This window comes from Rhizomucor pusillus (genome assembly GCF_041956525.1).
Source record: "Rhizomucor pusillus strain CBS 183.67 unplaced genomic scaffold VTP01scaffold_11, whole genome shotgun sequence".
Lineage (NCBI taxonomy): Eukaryota > Fungi > Mucoromycota > Mucoromycetes > Mucorales > Lichtheimiaceae > Rhizomucor > Rhizomucor pusillus.
The window spans coordinates 892996-911112 of NW_027192153.1; the positions used below are offsets into that span (position 1 = coordinate 892996).

Sequence of the window (18117 nt, forward strand, 5' to 3'; positions counted from 1 at the left end):
TATACAAGCGAGGCAGATCAGCGTCCACAGGTTCATCCAGTATCGATCCTATTTGCTGTGTGCATTGTCAATTTCTTGGCAAACCTATTTGTTTTTAGATAGGAATTTGACGTATACTCTACTTTCAGGACCAAGCCGTTTATAAAGAATAAGCGAGTTAATCTTTCCATTCCATCGTTTTAACTTACAAACATATAGACGGTTTTCACTCGAAACAGATCACTAAACACACTCTCTATCCACAAACTACCTCATCCATTCCTTCTGCTACCCGCAATGTAGTATTCAAACAGATATTGCTATAAGATAAATTCGCTTACAATTTCCGAAAATTATCGTCTCTAACGGATTGCTTCACTAAGCAGTATAGTGTTTCCGTAATTTTCCTCGAAGCGAGTTGCGAATATGCTGAGAATATTCCCAATCTACTGTATTGCAGTGGATCCCCGACGATTTCAAGGCTTCGGTTACAAGCTTGAAAATAGCGAGACTCGAAAGTTTACGGGAGAATTCTTTACTAGGAATCTACGACTAAGTATAAGAAGACGGTCTGCGGATTTGTTGGGGAGCCCGCTTCCAAGAAAGAAAAAAAAGCCATCTATTTTATATCTCTCACTCTTGATTTGGTGGTGGCGCACACACGCCCGGCATTTCGCCTTAGTCCATAACAGTAGCGTTTATCTCTTTATCTTCTCAACGTGTTGGAGCGTGATGGGGGCTTCCGGAACACAAATTCTTAATCCACAGATCCTCATATTGCGTTCCTACTATTCATTCCAATATAGTACAGTATGTTTCCATCCGAAAGAACTTTATACATTCAACCGTTCATTTCAACATAGGAGGTTTCCATACAAAGAGCTTGCATTGATACAATCACGGATCACGAATAGGAACTAGGAATTAGGAAGTATGAATAGGAATACGACCGAGCCTCTGGCAGGAAGAAAAAAAAAGGTCTATTTCCTTGTTTGCAGACTTGTCCAGATAGACGGTGAGGCCAGTTACGACGCTCCCAGACTTGGCTCCATGTGGTGGCGATTGAAACCGTATCTTCGCAAGCGACGAAGAGAAGTGGGCAACAATCATTGCATTTTGGTAGATTGCGGAAAATTTTGCGAAAGTGAATGAGTATTTATGCTCTGTCTTTATGTACCGGAAAACAATGTCCTCGATTTGAGAACAATGCCGTCGTTCCCAAAAGATCTGCGAGCGTCTTGCCCGACCACTGAAAGCGACGTCTCTTTTGTCAAGAAGATCAGTCTAGCTTTAAATTCCCTCTCTTCCATGCACCGTGCACTTTTCTGGAGAAAAAGCACTTCCCCCTCGAGGACGAAATGTTTCCATGGACATAAATATTACAAAATAAAATCAAATCACAATATCTGCTAAAACCTGCTTCATAAATCAATGCTACAGGTTGCCGACGTGCATCCGTACGCTCTGCCAGCTTTCATGGCAAAAAAGTTGAGAAAGAGCAGTTGAAAATGTTTGACATGCCCCACCCTCTCTCTCTCACTCTTTCGGCGTGTATGGCGCAAAAGAAGAGACCATAGAGTGACCACTTATCTTCGCGAGGTGGCCAGGGAGCGGTGTAAAAGAGAACTTGCAAGGCTGCTGTGGAGGTAGCCAGGATGAAGGTGCAAGACAGCTCGACCGGGCGGTGATGCCCATGGAAGTGCAGCTGCGCGAGAGGCCTCAGATGGCGTCGACGCAGATGGAAAGCAAAAGTATGTACGATGCAGTGACGGCGCAGAGCAGCAACGTTTGGTCTGCGCTCTGTCTTCTTCACTCATGCTTACTGATCAAAAGCTACTGCTGCCGCTGCTGCTTTTGCTAATATGCCAAATTTGGCAACCCGGCAGAGCAACGTGCGTACAAAGTTTGATGCGGATGGAGGACGAGATCACTGTATCGAGTGAAATTCGCCTTTTGCTGGAAATATTGTCAAGCTGTTGTCAACGATGGTTACACAGTCGTACCAAAACGGTCCACCGAAACAGACCTGTGAGCTTGGGCTGTCCGTGGCTTTAGAGCCATACATTGGTCACGTTGCAAAAGTGAGTATATATTCATGTATGTGCTCAAACAGAAGCAGCTCTGCTTCGTTTTTCGTTAGCAGCTGGTATATGCAAATGCAAACCTCGTGGCCGACCAACGCGTGCTTAAAAGGAATATATACGGACCGCACTCTCGGGAAAAGGATCCAACACGCAGCACAGTTATGCAATCATCAAGAAGTTGATCAAAACTTTGCTAAAAAATGGAAAAAGACCCCCAAAAGGATACTTCCTTGAAGATGTAGGTACTTACCTAGCTCCATCCTATTGTAGACATACAAAAATGCTTTACAGTATTTTCAGGTATAAAGTAACAAGAAATAGAATAAAAACGGAATAAGTTCTATGAGACTGGATCAAGCTTACAGTTGCCTGGATGGTATCGCCATAAATGACAAGGCCAATTTATTACTGAGCCGTATGTATCAACGCGAAAAGATCATTTTTAAGTAAGAGATGATCGAAAGGGTAGACTTTCGAAAATCGGTTTTCATTGCGGTTTTCATTGGCTATACACTCTTTCCAGAAAGTAAGTCGCATTTTGGTGAAATTTTATAATACATTTATACACCAAAACGACAAGTTCCAACGACATTAATTTTTGGGAAAAATGTAATTGCGGATTAAAAAGATACAGAGCTTAATAGCAAAAAGTTTTTATAGCTTGATCTATCAGTAATAATAGCGTGGTTTGGAAAGTGTGTATACCAAATAATCTCTGACACAGGGAGCGTAGCGACCGCTAAAGCACTGTAGTTGAAATCATTGAAATCGATCGAATCCCAAAATAGGAAAAAATCGTCACATTTTACTGACACGCGCCCGCGCTTCGATTTTGTGTTTTTTCGCTTCCTGTTCCTGACAGTTGCGGCACCGACTACCAACGGAATGAGTGATCATCCATCGACCCCCATGGACTCTACGCCAGCTCGTAGCAACCGCTACGACTTGCCATCGTCCATGGTAGACCCTTCCTCGCCTGCTCCGTTCTATTCTTCAGCCGTTCCAAACACTCCTCAACGGAACCGTTACCGTCGTTCCGAGTTCTCGTCTTCCTTGCTCGGTGACGACATTGCACCCAGTTCGCCTCTTGTGTATCCTTCCACGCCTTACCGCGGTGGTAATATGAGCCAGCTCGATTCTCCTCAGAGCGTCCGCACGCCCAGACACACGACTTATGTACGAACGCCATTCAGCAACAGCCAGTTTGCTGCAGGCAGTCCAGCTACACCTGTACGCACCCGCGATGCACTCTCCAACTTGGCTGTAGGCAACGCTGACACTCAAGAATCGGACCCGTCATTGTCCGTCCGTATCATTTGGGGCACTTCTGTCAACACCTACGAAGTTATGGCCTGCTTCAAGAACTTTTTGCAACACTTTAAATTGGCTGATCGAAAGAACAAGTTCAACGAACCTACAATCGAAACTGATTACGAGCCGTTTTATCCAAAACTGCTTGCAAAGGTATATATATCCGTTATATTAACAGGAGGAGGAAAATTTTGTTAACCTTTTGCCGCAGATCCACGAGACCGGTGGAGATTGTGTCAACCTCGACTGCCGCAACCTGATGGCTTACCATGGAACGCACAAATTATACGATCAGCTTGTCAAGTATCCTCAGGAAGTCATCCCATTGATGGATTTCGTCATTTCTGAGGTTTACTTCCGTCAGTTCGAAGATTTGAACGAGGAACAGGCGAGATTGAAGGTTCGTTTAGCAATTGCTCGCTGCAGTCCTTTTATCTAGCTTTCTCAGCACTTGTATGCTAGATCCGTCCCTTCAACCTGGGAAAATCTATAAATATGCGCGACTTGGATCCTCAAAGTATGTTAAAAAGTTACGAAAATTAGAATTTTCGATGGCTAAACGAGTGCAATTGGCAGATGTGGATCAGTTGGTGACCATCAAGGGTTTGATGATCCGTGCATCTCCCATTGTGCCCGATATGAAGATTGCATTTTTCCAGTGCTTGGTCTGTGACCAAACCATGGCAGTGGAGGTCGACCGAGGAAGAATTGCAGAACCCACTCGCTGTCCTCGAGAGCAATGTGCCTCTGAAAACACCATGCAGCTCATTCACAACCGATGCACATTCGCCGATAAACAAGTCACTCGTCTCCAAGAGACACCAGGTATACCATACAGGATCGACACCCCTTGGTTTTCGCGTTATTAATACATATGAATGATAGACGTTGTGCCCGATGGTCAAACGCCCCAAACTGTGACTCTTTGCCAATATGATGAACTAGTCGACTTTGCCAAGCCGGGTGACAGGTTCGTTGTTGTTCTAATCTTCCCATGTCTATGGCAATTATTGACAGGCTTTGAAAAGAGTCGAAGTCACTGGTATCTTTAGAGGCGTCCCCGTGCGTGTGAACCCTCGCCAGCGAACTATCAGATCACTGTTCCGCACATACATTGATGTGGTACATATCAAGAGAACTGACAAGAAGCGAATGCAAGCTGACCGCAACTTGCGTACAGAACTGGGCCCAGAATCGTAAGTTTGCGATACGTATTACTTGTTGTTGAATGTACTGATAACACGCAATGTAGCTTGAACGAAAGCGACGAAATTGAAGTTGTAAATGTGAACGATGAACAAGATATATTGGAGCTCTCCCGCAGACCCGATCTTTACGAGACGCTGGCACGCTCGTTAGGTAACAATCATTAGCGATGACATATTGACTACTATGCTAACGTTTGTGCTGGTCGATAGCGCCAAGTATTTATGAACTTGATGATGTAAAAAAGGGCATCTTGCTCCAATTGTTCGGTGGCGCACATAAGGTCTTTGAAAGATCTGGATCTCCGCGGTTCAGGTACGTTTGTTGAAGGCATGAAGAAAAAAGTCAGATGATTGACAAGTTATCCCAGAGGCGAAATCAATGTCTTGCTTGTCGGTGATCCTGGTACCAGTAAATCCCAACTGCTGCAATATGTACATAAAATCTCTCCACGCGGCGTTTATACATCAGGCAAAGGTTCTTCAGCCGTTGGTCTGACAGCATACATCACACGCGATCCAGACACGCGACAGCTTGTCTTGGAGAGGTAAATGCACTGTTTGCCAAGGGGAATTCAGCGTTGACTAAATGGATTATACTTTGCAGCGGTGCTCTCGTTTTGAGTGACGGCGGTATTTGTTGCATTGATGAATTTGATAAAATGTCTGATGCTACACGATCGGTGCTCCATGAAGTCATGGTATGAACAAAAGAATATTCATTCAATGTATGAATCGAAAGGTGATTTCATTGGCTTGTAGGAACAACAAACTATCTCCGTCGCAAAGGCTGGTATCATCACAACTTTGAATGCTCGTACATCCATCTGTGCCTGTGCCAACCCTATTGGCTCGCGGTGGAACAAGAACCTTTCTGTACCGGCAAACTTGGATCTTCCACCACCATTATTGTCGAGGTAAGACAGAGAATTCGCATTGGTTGTTATGGAAAATGGAAAAGCTGATCTATTTGCCTCCTAGATTTGATTTGTTGTATCTTATTTTAGACAGAGTAGATGAAGAAGCTGACAAACGACTAGCCAAGCATTTGGTCTCTTTGTACATGGAGGACGAACTTGCCACTGCTGGCATTGATGTCATTGTAAGTATGCAACAACTCAGTGCAAGATGTTGATGCTAACACTTGAGATGTTTGGTAGTCCGTCGAGAAGCTTACAAAATACATAAATTATGCTCGAGAAAGGATTCATCCTACCATCAGCGAAGAGGCCGGCAAACAACTTGTCGAGTTGTACGTTGAGCTTCGACGACAGGGCGAAAATCGAGGTGGCAGTGAGAAGCGCGTGACCGCGACCACACGTCAATTGGAATCGATGATTCGTATGTCTGAGGCACATGCACGTATGAGGTAACCCCGCGCTATTGTAATTTATTTTTGTAAAAGCAGGGCTGCTGACAAGGAGGCAATATATAGATTGTCGCAAACTGTCGAAGTTCAAGACGTGCACGAAGCATCCCGTTTGCTGCGTGAAGCCATCAAGGACTATGCCACAGATCCACGCACTGGTCGCATCGACATGGACCTCATCCTGATGGGTACTGGTGCCCACGAACGCCACATGCAGGAGGATCTCGAACGCGAGGTACTCAATTTAATAAACAACCAAGAACAGACAAATATTTCATGGTCCAAGTTGTTCAATGACTTGAATGCTCAGAGCAATGTGGTATGTATCAAACAAACAACAATGAAATCGAGAATATTACCTAATGCAGTTTTACGTTAGGCTGTGGACAACCGTGCATTCGAGGACGCATTGCGATCGATTGAACGACGAGGAGACATCAGAATCACCGGAGAAGGACGACGGCGGACAATTACCCGCATAGCTGTAAACAACGATGAAGCATAAGAAGTTCTCGCGCATTTTAAACATAGTATAGTCATCAAATTAAATAAGTATAATCATCCCTGGTTTTTGCATTTTCTTGGTAAAGCGCACTTGTCCAAAGATGTGCAAATGTAAAAGTGTGGTTGGGTTACACACTAACCTTAAAGCGGGGGAACTGATAAAGCAAGTTGTTTAGTGATAAGCAAAAATTTACATCTAATCATTCTTGATAAAGCACTTGGTAAGACCATGGGAAGAAGAGAATATACTCCTCTGTTCCACACACGGATATTTTACCTTCTTGCCACACAGAACATGCGAGACTGAATGCCTAGAGAGAGGCCCACAAGGATGATGCCTGCTGTCGGGACCGATCGGGTTCGGCCTTTATTTCCCCTCAGGTCACCATCGTCCGCTCTCACGGACGCAAAACTACGACATTGTCGACCATGAGGTTCCCCCACACTTGCTATATTTTCTACCATTGATACTTTTTTCCCGATCACATACATTGGGGAAGCAAAAGGGCGCTGCCAGGGGAAGAGTTGCTATTACGGTGACCTTTTCCCTGACTGATTGACTGCGCCTGACGATGCATATTGGAAAAACTTCGCAGGCGCCATTCACATGGCATCACCTACGAAGGTCATCATCGGCTTTTCAAAAATGGGGATTTTGGAAGGGCAACCAGCGATCTCTCAGTCGTTACACAATATTAAACTATTGAGTCGTTGAGTATTCTAATCGGAAGGAATCCTTGCGCCGCATCTTCTCTCCTCAATTTTTCTTCTTCCACTCTTCACTTTCTCTTTCTCTTTTCCTTTTTCTCTCTTTTTTTTACCAATGACACGAGACAAGGGGAAAAAGAAATACTCGATCCTTGCAGACCAGTTGTTAGCTGAAACCCTCTTCCCCGAAACCACCGATGACAAGAAGGACCAGAACGCTAGCAAGAATAAAGATCCCCTCGCTAGCCAAGTCTGGCGAATGTACACGAAGGCTAAAGACAATCTGCCAAACGGCTCGCGGCTAGAAAACATTACGTGGCGCATGATGGCTATGACTTTGAAGAACAGGCCACCATCGAAGGATACCGAAGAAATGGCAGTTGACAATCACAACGGCAACGACGAAAAGAAGCAGCAGCAGTCTTCTTCTTCTTGTTCTGAGAATACTAACAACGCAGCAGCCGCTGCTGTGGACATCAAGTCCCAGCAGCATCCAACAACGCCACCACCTCCCGACGACACTGTCGGGCTCTTGTCATCGTCTGCACCGCCGTATACGTTTGACTTTATGCCGGGCGAAAATGCTGTGGAAAATGTGCTTGTATCCGGCAGTTCGCGTGCAGAGAATATGCATCGATGCACGGTACGTGTTTGGAACCTGCCAGCTGCGTTGTTGTCTTTAGTGTATTAAAAAACAAAAACTCTCTTGTATAGCCAGCGAAGCGTCGTGCTGGTGGTCATTCGCCCCGCATATCTTTGGCCAGTAGCATCACTATACCAACAAACGATGACTGCGAAGAACAGCAGTCAGACAACAATAGCAGCAGCTGCAGCTACAGCTTTTCTACATTTGCTCAGCCCCATCACCACCAGCCGTACAGCTTTCAAAACTCATTTTCATATTCTTCGATGCTTGCCCACCAACCCGGCCTCGGCCCACATCCCTTGTCTGTACAATCTCCAGAAAACAACGCTCTTTCCTACCCACCACCAGAACCCACCATCAATGCTGGCAGTCTCAGTTTCGAAGAGCTTCTTGCCATGTTTTACCCTACCGATCGACAACAAAGTAATACCCAAATTCCATTATATCAAGAAGAACAGCAGCAGCAACAAGCAACTACCCCGCCATCTGGTGGGCCCTTTCCACATGTGGAGCCCAGGCTCTCACTGTCGACCAATCAGCTACTACAACCTCAACCTCGCAGTCCGCCGCCACCGCCATCGACGGAAACCACCAGCAAATCCACATCGACCCCTTTCCAACAGCCAGCGAAAAGGAACGATAATAGCAGCAACAACAGCAATAATGGCAAGACAAAATGTACCAATTGCAGCACAACCACGACGCCGTTGTGGCGCAGGGATCCAGAAGGAAATCCTCTCTGCAACGCATGTGGGCTCTTTCTCAAACTGCACGGTGTAGTGCGGCCACTCAGCCTAAAGTCGGATGTCATCAAGAAACGCAACAGATCGAGTGCCAGTGCGCTCAATGCGAGCAAGAACAAATCAAAAATACAACAGCAGCAGCAACAACAACAATCTGAACATCGACGCAGCACAGGCACGCTCCAAATTGCGCCTAGCATGCCCGGCAGATCTAGACCGGTGATGGTGCGACCTGTACCAGCATCCACCACCCAAAATAAGCGACAACGGCGGGGCTCCTCCCGTATTGACGACGACTTGTCATCGACGACCTCATCATCCTCTCCCTCCTCCCCGCCCTCCCTCAACAACTTCTTCTCCTCCTCCTCCCCCATCGGCGGTGTGTCACCTACCAGCAACAACAGCAACAACAGCAACAACAATGTTTACGCCGCCTTGGAAGCCATCGGTGCCCAGCTTTCCCATTTGCCTCCTGAATTTTTACCTCTCATAGCCTCCGCCGCCAACTTCCATGCCATCAACAAGCAACGTCAACAGCAGCATCAGCAATTGACCACTGCCTTCCTGCATCAAGTGTTGCAGCAGCAGCAACAACAGCGACAGCAACAACAGCAATCCTTTGATTCCTAGTGATAAAGAACAAATTGTATAAAAAGAAAAAGGAAAAAACTGCCTGCTTTTTACTATTACTATTTTTCTTCGAGACGTTCCTGGATTCGCTGCACGCGAGCCTGAGTTTGATGCATCATCTTGTTCACTGCCGTGAGCCGCCTGCGCGCATTGTTCAGCTTTTCAAGAACTGGCTGCAACCGCGGTGGTTCCACGATTTTTGCCGATTGTTCCAAGTCTGGGCTTTGAGAGTTAGTTTTCTTTGCAAAAGTAGTAGGCGCGGCGGCGGCCGCCCTCAAGTTTACCTTTCACCAGCTTGTCAATCTCGCTACCGAGATCACTCTGACTCTGCTTAGTAGCTGCGATCGCTTTATCAATGTCGAGGACTATTGGTCCCAGGATAGACAAGATTCCTTGAGCCATCACACAAGTTGTGTCGTCATTCTCTTCTTGTTGCTGGTTGTTGCTCGAGTCTGCTGCTGGTAGTGGTGGTTGTGTGCTCATCAACGTCCGGAGTTCAGAAGCGATGCTGCCCCTAATTTCTGTATTAGGAACAAGCATGGGGGATGAGCAGCCTTTTGCTCTTTTTAAAAAAGGTTGTGGGAGAACCAGGAAGATGGAACTCATGAATAATCAAACGACAGTGTTGTTAAAATATATATACCAGTATCGGATCCTACTAAAGCTTGATATACAGACATCTTTATACATACGAGTTTTACAGTGAAATATTGACAGAATTGAGTGTGTGACTCATTATATCAAGTTGGATTTACGCGCGAGTGTCAGCAGCACCATTGCCAGAATGGCCAGCCCACTTAGGATCCAGAAAAAATAGACCAAGGAATCGTTGTCCTCTCCGGGGACTTTAACGTTCATGCCTGGAGCACACAATAATTAAAAAGATAGAAATAAGGAAGTAAAGTGCAGTACGCTTACCCCACAATCCGGTGACCAGATTCATCGGTAGCAACACAGTTGCAAATGTCGTGAGGCGCCCGATCACCAAATTTGTGTCGTTCGATGCCTCGGCTAGCTTGATCGATACCTTGGCCAGGAAACTCGCGTGGATCAGAGCTAAAAGTTTGTCCATCCGCTCCAAGTTTTGCAACGCTTGCACAATGCGATCTAATAACCAGTTTTAGCAATGATTTATGTCATGATCTCTCCATATTTATTTACTTACTTTGCAGCTCTTCTACATGGATAGCTATGCCCGGATACGTGGTTGCTACTACTTTAGACTTCGGGGACACTAGGGCGTAGTGTACGAGCGGCTCTCCTTTTTGCTTCAAGCACTTGTTCATCATGTTTACGATAGCAAGCTTGCTGCCTAGCGCCAACGTAAACGTGCTGATATCCGCTGCAATGTTGGAAATTTTGCACTCCAGATCGCTGGGCCGCTCGTACGTCGTCCTTGTCACTTCATCGTTGAGCGCACGTATGCAAACTTCGGTGCCGGTGATAAGGTCGTATTGTTTCTCCACGATGGAACGGATAAGCACATAGTTTATCCAGGCCGGGGTTGTGACCATGAACTTTTCCATTTTAACCACTTGGTCTCGAATCACTGTAACCTCTGCTATCTCTTCAAAGTGAAACTTTTGGTACAATTCGTTTCCGTTAAATTTTGTTTGTAGATATCTTAGCTCCCCGTATGTAATCTTACCGTCAAAATGCAATTGTCGAATACTACACTGTAGACGCACAATGGATGGCAGTGGTAATGTTTTCCCGGTAGTGCAAGCACAAAGTAGTGATATCGAGTAAATATAGTCATTGTTTCTTGCAGAGATTGTTGCTGTACAATGGACTCCAAAGTCAGCTGGTGAATGCCATGTTTCTATTGATAGAAATCGTGTATGTAGATGAACTGGAATAGCATGGGAATAATATTCAAATCACGGGGCTTATACCTTGCTGACCCTCTCTATATCTGATGTGGATGGAAGCTGCAAGTCGAGCCAATAGCGCACTCCATCGTTCGCAAACGCAAGCACGGTGTCGAGAGAGTCTGCTGTAACCGTGACGGTGGTGTCAATATCGTAATATGTGAATTTTTTCTTTGATGCGATATTCTTCTTCTTGTTCTTCTCGTCCACCAAGACGCAGATCTTCTCCATGTTTTCGCATGGCACCAGTTTCTGCTGCTGCTGTTGCTGTGCCTGTCTGGATCCAGAATACATGAAGAAGATACGACATAAACCAGAGGGCTCACTTTATATCTAGTTAAACTTTCGGCATAAAGCCAGACCAAAATCAAAATTAACGCCTCGCATAATCAAAACAGGGGCCAAACCATCGCATCGAACTGTTAAAAGTTTTAGCTACGAATGATAACATCGAATAGTCACATGTGATTGGCTTGGATAAAGCCTGCCTCGGCAAACGTGGGCACTGTTGTAAATATGCAACAATGCAATAGAAAGCGCTTCTAAATGGATCAAGAAACGAAGTTGGGTGATTGGAACGGAGTTCACTGTGAATATCATATAGAACATAACATACCATAGTTATCTTCATTGGTACTCGTGCTTCTTGTTAGAACTTATGAAAGCATGCATGATATTATCCGTGTCAAGTTGCACGTTCTGCCACTAAAGAAAGGTCAAGTATCTGTATCAATGCTGGGAGAGCGGAAGCTGGTAGGTATCCTTAAAAAGTCACACAGAATGAATCCAGCTTTTTGACACTGCTCGTTTCACCTTTCTCTTGCCAGCGCCGTCCCGCACAACACTCAGAAAAGCTACTTTACACTACGTGATCTTGGGCAATGGACAGCTCGCAATCAATGCCATTGCCACCGAAACGCCAGGCGCCTACCGATGACGCCGTGGGAGTCAAGACATTCAAGCGCTCAAAGATTTCAGCAACCAGCAGCTCCCAACCGACAGAAACGCGCAGTGATCAGGAGATGCCAACATGTTCTGTCAGCTCACAGATCGAGACATCTTCAATGGCGGCAAAGCTATTAGGAGACAGTGTCGCGCCTTTGCGAAGCGTACGAACTCGACCTAGGTTGTTGCACGCATATTTACCGCCTCTTCCCTTGAATACAGTAAAGAAGGCTGAAACGATCGATCTCACAGAAGCATCCTCTGACGGCGAGGACAATAATCAACACACCGCACAACCTATCACCATTGATAGTAGCAGGGAAGCTACGCCCGAGCCATCAGCAGCAGCAGCAGAAAAAGAACAAAATGATGAAAATATACCAGAGCAGCAAGTGCAACAACAAGATTCGGTTTCAACCATGGTGATAGAAGAGCAGCAGAAGGAAAACCCAGCAGAATCCAAGTTCCAGAAACTGCTACATTCGGTGAACGGAATACCAAGAAAGCGGAAGGATAAGGGCAAGAAGAAAGCGAGTAACGTGCCCGGCGGCCAGAAGGATGAAGATGATGAGGGGGCTATCAGTGATAGTGGAAGTTTTGTTACGGCATCAACCGGTACAGAAGATGAAAGGGAACAGGAAAAGGAGAAGGAGGAGAAAGAAGAAAAGCAAGTGAAACAAACGCCGACAGTTGCAAGAAAAACATCCAAACCGATAGTGTGGGAACCACCGATGGACGACGAAGAAGATGAAGTGGACGAGTTGTATATCGAAGAAGACGAGGAGGATAACATCGCATCGTTGATAAGTGCAAGAGCTAATGAAAAGCCTGTAAACCTCCCAGCAGAGGACGTCCACCAGCAGCAACAACAACAACAACAACAACAACAACAACAACAACAACAACAACAACAACAACAACACCGACGCAACCAAAAAAGCAAAAAAGCCAGTTGTCATTCCAGCACAGTTACCTGCAAAAGACGTTCCTCAGCCGAATGCAGAGCGATCTGATAAACCAGTAGCAATTGACAGAGAAGCCGCTCCTTCAACCAGCATACCCGTAGCTGTTTCTGACGATCAATCGATTGACGAAGATAAAACAAAGCAGCCTTCTGCAACTAATATGTCGATGGATGTTTCTGAGGATCAACCAGTTGAGCAAGATAAAAGCGGCGAGACGAAACAGCGTTTTACAACTGATATGTCTGTGGATGTTTCGGAGGATCGGTCAGCTGAGGAAGAGATAGACGACGAAGCAGAACTGCTTTTAAGTAGAGTAACTCGAGATACTTCCGAAATCCGACCAGATGATAGCGAAAAAATCGCTGGAAGAGTCCAAAATTTCACTGCAGCGCTAATAGCGAACAGCGATGCTCCTGATGCGGATGAAGAGGAGTACATAGATGCCGTAACGGTTTCAGAAGATGATAACTCTACAAGACTTACATCTGCTAGCACATCTTTGGAGGAAGGAGAGATACGAGAGGAGCCTAGCAGTCTATTCATGGAACAACTAAAAGAAAAGACCCTGGCATCGTCCTCCAAACGCAGCAGCGACGATGCATCCAGCAATAAACTTCACGAGAATGCCTCCATGGGTACTCCTAAAATTCCACGAAACAATATTGCGAAAACGCCAGCGTTTACTACAAGTCGAGAAAGCAGTGTTGCGCTTGATCGAGGAGGCTACACGAATGGAAAAGATAAGCGAACCGGCAAACGGAAAGCGAGACCAGTGGACGACTCGGAACAATTGGATGACATAACATCGTACAGAAAAGTAGCACGGGTAAAGAAGATCAACAGGAGAGAGTTACCAACAGGCTATGTGTACGATGTCATCATGTCATATCACAAAGAAATCGATCAAACTGTCTTTGAGAAGCACCCAGAAGATCCTCGAAGAATATCGTACATTTATTATGAGATGAAGGAACGAGGACTACTTGACAAATGTATCCGGTTACCCCTCCGCAAGGCAAGCAAAGACGAAATACTATCCATCCACCAGAGAGAACATTACTCGTCTATGCGAAAAACTGCTGGTATTATAGGTTAGCCGATAGTCCCCCGACATCTTGTGTACTAATGCGCAGTTGGTATAGATTTATCCAGCGATGCTCTTATGAAGCGGGCGGAAAAAGAAGATTCCATATATCTGAATGCGCACTCGTTTGAATCTGCATTATACTCTGCTGGCGGTGTAATTACAGCTTGCGACGCCGTACTCCGTGACAAGGTGAAGAATGCATTTGCAATTGTACGTCCACCGGGACATCACGCGGAAAACGATCGTCCGATGGGATTCTGTTTATTCAACAATGTGGCGATCGCTATTCAATACTGTAAAAAGAATTATCCATCGGAAGAAAGGGTCATGATTGTCGACTGGTAAATTGCTACAATACCCCGATGTAATGCCAAATAGCTCATTTTTGTAACGATTAGGGACGTCCATTTCGGTAATTTACAGGGCTCAATTTGGATGCAACTTTATCAGGGATGCTGAACTTACTATGCAGGAAACGGTACTCAGCAACTGACAGATGAAGATCCGAATGTATTGTATGTATCATTACATCGATACGAAGACGGCACATACTATCCCGCGCTGAAGAAGGGCGGCAGGATAAACGTTGGATCAGGGGCGGGAAAAGGAAAGTAAGTGGTAGCCTACAAAAAGAAAAAGGATTATTTGTTTTCGCGAATGATAAGATCTGATGTGGCACGACTGTTAGGACAATTAATATACCCTGGCCTTGCCCTGGCATGACAGACGGCGATTATCTTTATGCTTTCCGGCAGATTGTCATACCCGTAGCTTTGGAATTCAACCCGTCTTTGGTAATTGGTGGGTAGTAACTCACACATCTTATGACACCGGATGAAAATTGACATTTGCACCGCTACTGCAGTGTCTGCAGGATTCGACGCTGCACTGGGTGACACCATCGGCGAGTGTAAGGTTACGCCTGCCGGCTACGGTCAAATGACTCACATGCTCAAGGGCGTTGCCAACGGTCGCCTCGTGCTTGCACTTGAAGGTGGTTACAACTTGAACGCGATATCGCAGTCGGCTGCTGCCTGCATGGAGGTCTTGATAGGCGAAGCCCCAGAAATGCCTACACAGTTTCTCCCATCCGTGGCGGCCGTTCGAACAGTAGAACGAGTTAAAAGGATACATTCAGCATACTGGCAATGTCTACGAACCTAGTATCTACTTTCGCAATTTGTACTTGTACAATGATACTCTCTCAATCACTTAAGCATCATATGTTTCAACGTTCCTGATTTGAAATTTCATGCAATTTAAGGAAGGTGGCTTTGACCACCAAGCTGGAAATTTCAACGCTGCCTGCTTTCAGAGGTCAGCAGGAGCTTTCGACTTTACACAATGCCCCGAAACCGAAAAATAAGCGTAAAGGAGCAGCGTAAGAGAAATCAAGAGGAACTTCAGTCCATTGAAGAAAAGAGTGCACATCCTGTAAGTTGATCTGTTAAAAGTCAATATTACTTGCAAGTCCATTCTTTTACTAACGCTTGTGACCACCGCCACCACCAGGAAAATTACGCCGATGTCAAGTTCTTTGAAGATCTACCCATCACCTCAAAGACCATGTTTGGTCTAAAGAACGCCAACTACCGACAGCTCACCGAAATTCAACGCAAGGCGATCCCACTTGCTTTGGCTAAACGAGATGTCTTGGGTGCAGCCAAAACCGGCAGTGGCAAGACGTTGGCGTTCCTTGTTCCTGTAAGTCGTAGTATTTGGATATTTATTGACTTTTATATTCTTACACCTTTGGAAAGGTTCTCGAGATCCTGTATAGAGCACATTGGAATGCTTCGGATGGCTTGGGAGCATTAATCATTTCGCCTACTCGAGAACTCGCCGTTCAGATTTTCGAAGTTTTGCGCAAAATCGGTAAAGCACACGTCTTCTCGGCCGGTCTTATTATCGGTGGCAAGGATTTCAAAGTCGAAAAAGAACGTATATCACGCATGAACATCTTGGTTGCTACACCTGGTCGTTTACTTCAACATATGGATCAGTCTGCAGGCTTTGATTGCGACAACTTGCAAGTATTGGGTATGTCTATGCTTGAGCTGTCTAGGCTGCAACTTGATCTAACACCTGGTTCTTTGCAAAGTTTTGGACGAGGCTGATAGATGTATGGATATGGGTTTCCAGAAGACGATGAACGCCATTATCGAAAATTTGCCAAAGCAACGCCAAACGATGCTGTTTTCTGCAACGCAAACTCGATCGGTAAAGGATCTTGCTCGCCTCAGTCTGAAAGATCCAGAGTACGTTGCCGTGCACGAGAAGGCCGAACACAGCACCCCGCAAAGCTTGACGCAGCACTACGTCGTCTGCGATTTGCCGCGCAAGCTGGATACCCTGTATTCCTTTATTAAAACCCACTTGAAGACTAAGACGATCGTGTTCTTATCCAGCTGCAAACAGACACGCTTCGTCTTTGAATGTTTCTGTAAGCTTCAGCCGGGTATACCACTTTTACATCTCCACGGAAAGCAGAAACAGACAAAACGTGTCGAGATCTTTCGAAAATTTACATCTACGCAGCACGCCGTTTTGTTCTGCACTGACATTGCTGCTCGCGGCCTCGATTTCCCGGCTGTGGACTGGGTCTTCCAGCTGGACTGCCCCGAAGATGCAGAAACATATATCCACCGTGTAGGCCGCACTGCTCGCTTCAACGCTCAAGGTCACGCGCTCTTGCTCCTCGTGCCGACAGAGGTAGAAGGGATGCTGGAAGAGCTAAAGAGAAAGAAGGTGCCTATCGAAGAAATCAAGATCCGTGAAAATAAGCAAAAGTCTATCCAGAACCAGCTGCAAAGTTTCTGTTTCCAAGATCCGGAAATCAAATATCTTGGCCAGCGTGTAAGTTTCTGTCATGTTTTAAAACGAATGTATGGAACTTATTTACTAAACGGGTCTTTAAAGGCATTCGTAGCGTACATGCGCTCTGTATATCTACAGCGTAACAAGAATGTATTCAAAGCTGCAGAGCTTCCTGCTGAAGAGTTTGCTCAAGCGCTTGGTTTGGCTGGTGCACCAAAGATCAAGTTCTTGAACAAGGAAAAAGCCAAGGAACAACAAAAGAAGGAAGCAGCAGCAGCAGCGGCAGTTGAGGAAAAGAAGCAGGACAAGGCAGAAGAAGCCGCTGAACAAGACGAAGAACAGCCTCAACGCAAGGCAAATGAGGTTCGAACGAAATACGATAGGATGTTCCAGAGAAAGAATCAGGATATTCTTTCTGAGCATTACCACAAACTGGTTGCATTTGATGAGGATGCAGCTGGTGACAACGATGAAGAATTCTTGACCATACAACGAGCTAATCATGATATTGAGGATGAGTCTGAAGATGAAGAGACGTTCAAGGTACGAAAGACATACATACCTGTAGGAAAAACGACAGCCGTATTGACATATATATTTATTCATGTAGGAGCTCAAAACTGACAATCTATCTAAACGACAACAAAAGTTGTCAAAGAAGGAACGAGCAAAGAAGTCTTCCAAGGGCGAAAGAATTGTCTTTGATGAGGAGGGCAACGTAAGTTGACAAAATGGAAAGCAAAGGGGCGAAGATGACTGACTCAACTCTGTTCTTTTAGCCTCATCAACTGTATGAGATGGTGGGTGAAGAAGAGTTCTTGAAGGCTGGTGATGCAAAGACACAGCGCGAGAAATTCATTAGCCAAGAAGCCGAGAACATGAAGACTGCAGATATAGAAGATAAGGTTCTTGCCAAAGAAAAACGCAGAGAAAAGCGCTTAAAGAAGAAGCAAAGAGAAGAAGAAGCACGCCGCGCTGCTGCCGGCGGCGCAGACTACGACGAGGAAGAAATGTCCATGGAGGAGGAGATAGAAGAGGAGGAAGACGAGGAAAGAGAAGCCTGGAAACGGAAATGGGAGGAAGATCTTCAAGAAGAACAAGAGGAGCCTCCATCAAAGAAACGTGTCATTGAAATCGAAGAACCACAGACTTTGCAAGATCAAGAAGCACTCGCGCTCCAGCTTTTGGGCGGCGTATAGTAGTAAATTCGCATTGTATCCCATCATCCAACCACACGCATTTGTATCCCCATC

General features: G+C 45.6%; 7 protein-coding genes across 7 annotated transcripts; 4 read left to right on the forward strand and 3 right to left on the reverse strand.

The window, feature by feature from the left end:
• Positions 1–1515: 1515 nt before the first annotated feature.
• On the reverse strand, positions 1516–2044 carry VTP01DRAFT_1858 (uncharacterized protein; the record flags this gene model as incomplete). Its single annotated transcript, XM_069380254.1, has 2 exons — positions 1516–1684; positions 1911–2044. The coding sequence occupies 2 exons, from the start codon at positions 2042–2044 to the stop codon at positions 1516–1518; spliced, it is 303 nt and encodes a 100-aa protein (XP_069238282.1).
• A 904-nt stretch (positions 2045–2948) lies between these two features.
• Positions 2949–6453, forward strand: VTP01DRAFT_1859 (uncharacterized protein; the record flags this gene model as incomplete). The annotated part of the gene is made up of 15 exons (XM_069380255.1): positions 2949–3527; positions 3586–3774; positions 3837–3891; positions 3951–4199; positions 4260–4344; positions 4403–4570; positions 4627–4733; positions 4793–4895; positions 4951–5127; positions 5187–5280; positions 5342–5496; positions 5561–5681; positions 5740–5948; positions 6015–6267; positions 6328–6453. The coding sequence occupies 15 exons, from the start codon at positions 2949–2951 to the stop codon at positions 6451–6453; spliced, it is 2670 nt and encodes an 889-aa protein (XP_069238283.1).
• Positions 6454–7275: 822 nt separating this feature from the next.
• Positions 7276–9179, forward strand: VTP01DRAFT_1860 (uncharacterized protein; the record flags this gene model as incomplete). The annotated part of the gene is made up of 2 exons (XM_069380257.1): positions 7276–7803; positions 7875–9179. 2 exons carry the CDS (start codon positions 7276–7278, stop codon positions 9177–9179), a joined length of 1833 nt encoding a protein of 610 aa, XP_069238284.1.
• Positions 9180–9238: 59 nt separating this feature from the next.
• VTP01DRAFT_1861 (uncharacterized protein) lies at positions 9239–9662 on the reverse strand (the record flags this gene model as incomplete). Its single annotated transcript, XM_069380258.1, has 2 exons — positions 9239–9396; positions 9464–9662. 2 exons carry the CDS (start codon positions 9660–9662, stop codon positions 9239–9241), a joined length of 357 nt encoding a protein of 118 aa, XP_069238285.1.
• Positions 9663–9914: 252 nt separating this feature from the next.
• VTP01DRAFT_1862 (uncharacterized protein) lies at positions 9915–11344 on the reverse strand (the record flags this gene model as incomplete). Its single annotated transcript, XM_069380259.1, has 5 exons — positions 9915–10039; positions 10098–10286; positions 10345–10759; positions 10828–11001; positions 11075–11344. The coding sequence occupies 5 exons, from the start codon at positions 11342–11344 to the stop codon at positions 9915–9917; spliced, it is 1173 nt and encodes a 390-aa protein (XP_069238286.1).
• Positions 11345–11931: 587 nt separating this feature from the next.
• Positions 11932–15211, forward strand: VTP01DRAFT_1863 (uncharacterized protein; the record flags this gene model as incomplete). Its single annotated transcript, XM_069380260.1, has 7 exons — positions 11932–12946; positions 12999–14042; positions 14103–14388; positions 14446–14459; positions 14520–14658; positions 14736–14848; positions 14913–15211. 7 exons carry the CDS (start codon positions 11932–11934, stop codon positions 15209–15211), a joined length of 2910 nt encoding a protein of 969 aa, XP_069238287.1.
• Positions 15212–15391: 180 nt separating this feature from the next.
• Positions 15392–18063, forward strand: VTP01DRAFT_1864 (uncharacterized protein; the record flags this gene model as incomplete). Its single annotated transcript, XM_069380261.1, has 7 exons — positions 15392–15481; positions 15560–15751; positions 15808–16087; positions 16149–16903; positions 16967–17407; positions 17475–17582; positions 17644–18063. The coding sequence occupies 7 exons, from the start codon at positions 15392–15394 to the stop codon at positions 18061–18063; spliced, it is 2286 nt and encodes a 761-aa protein (XP_069238288.1).
• Between the last annotated feature and the right edge of the window lie 54 nt (positions 18064–18117).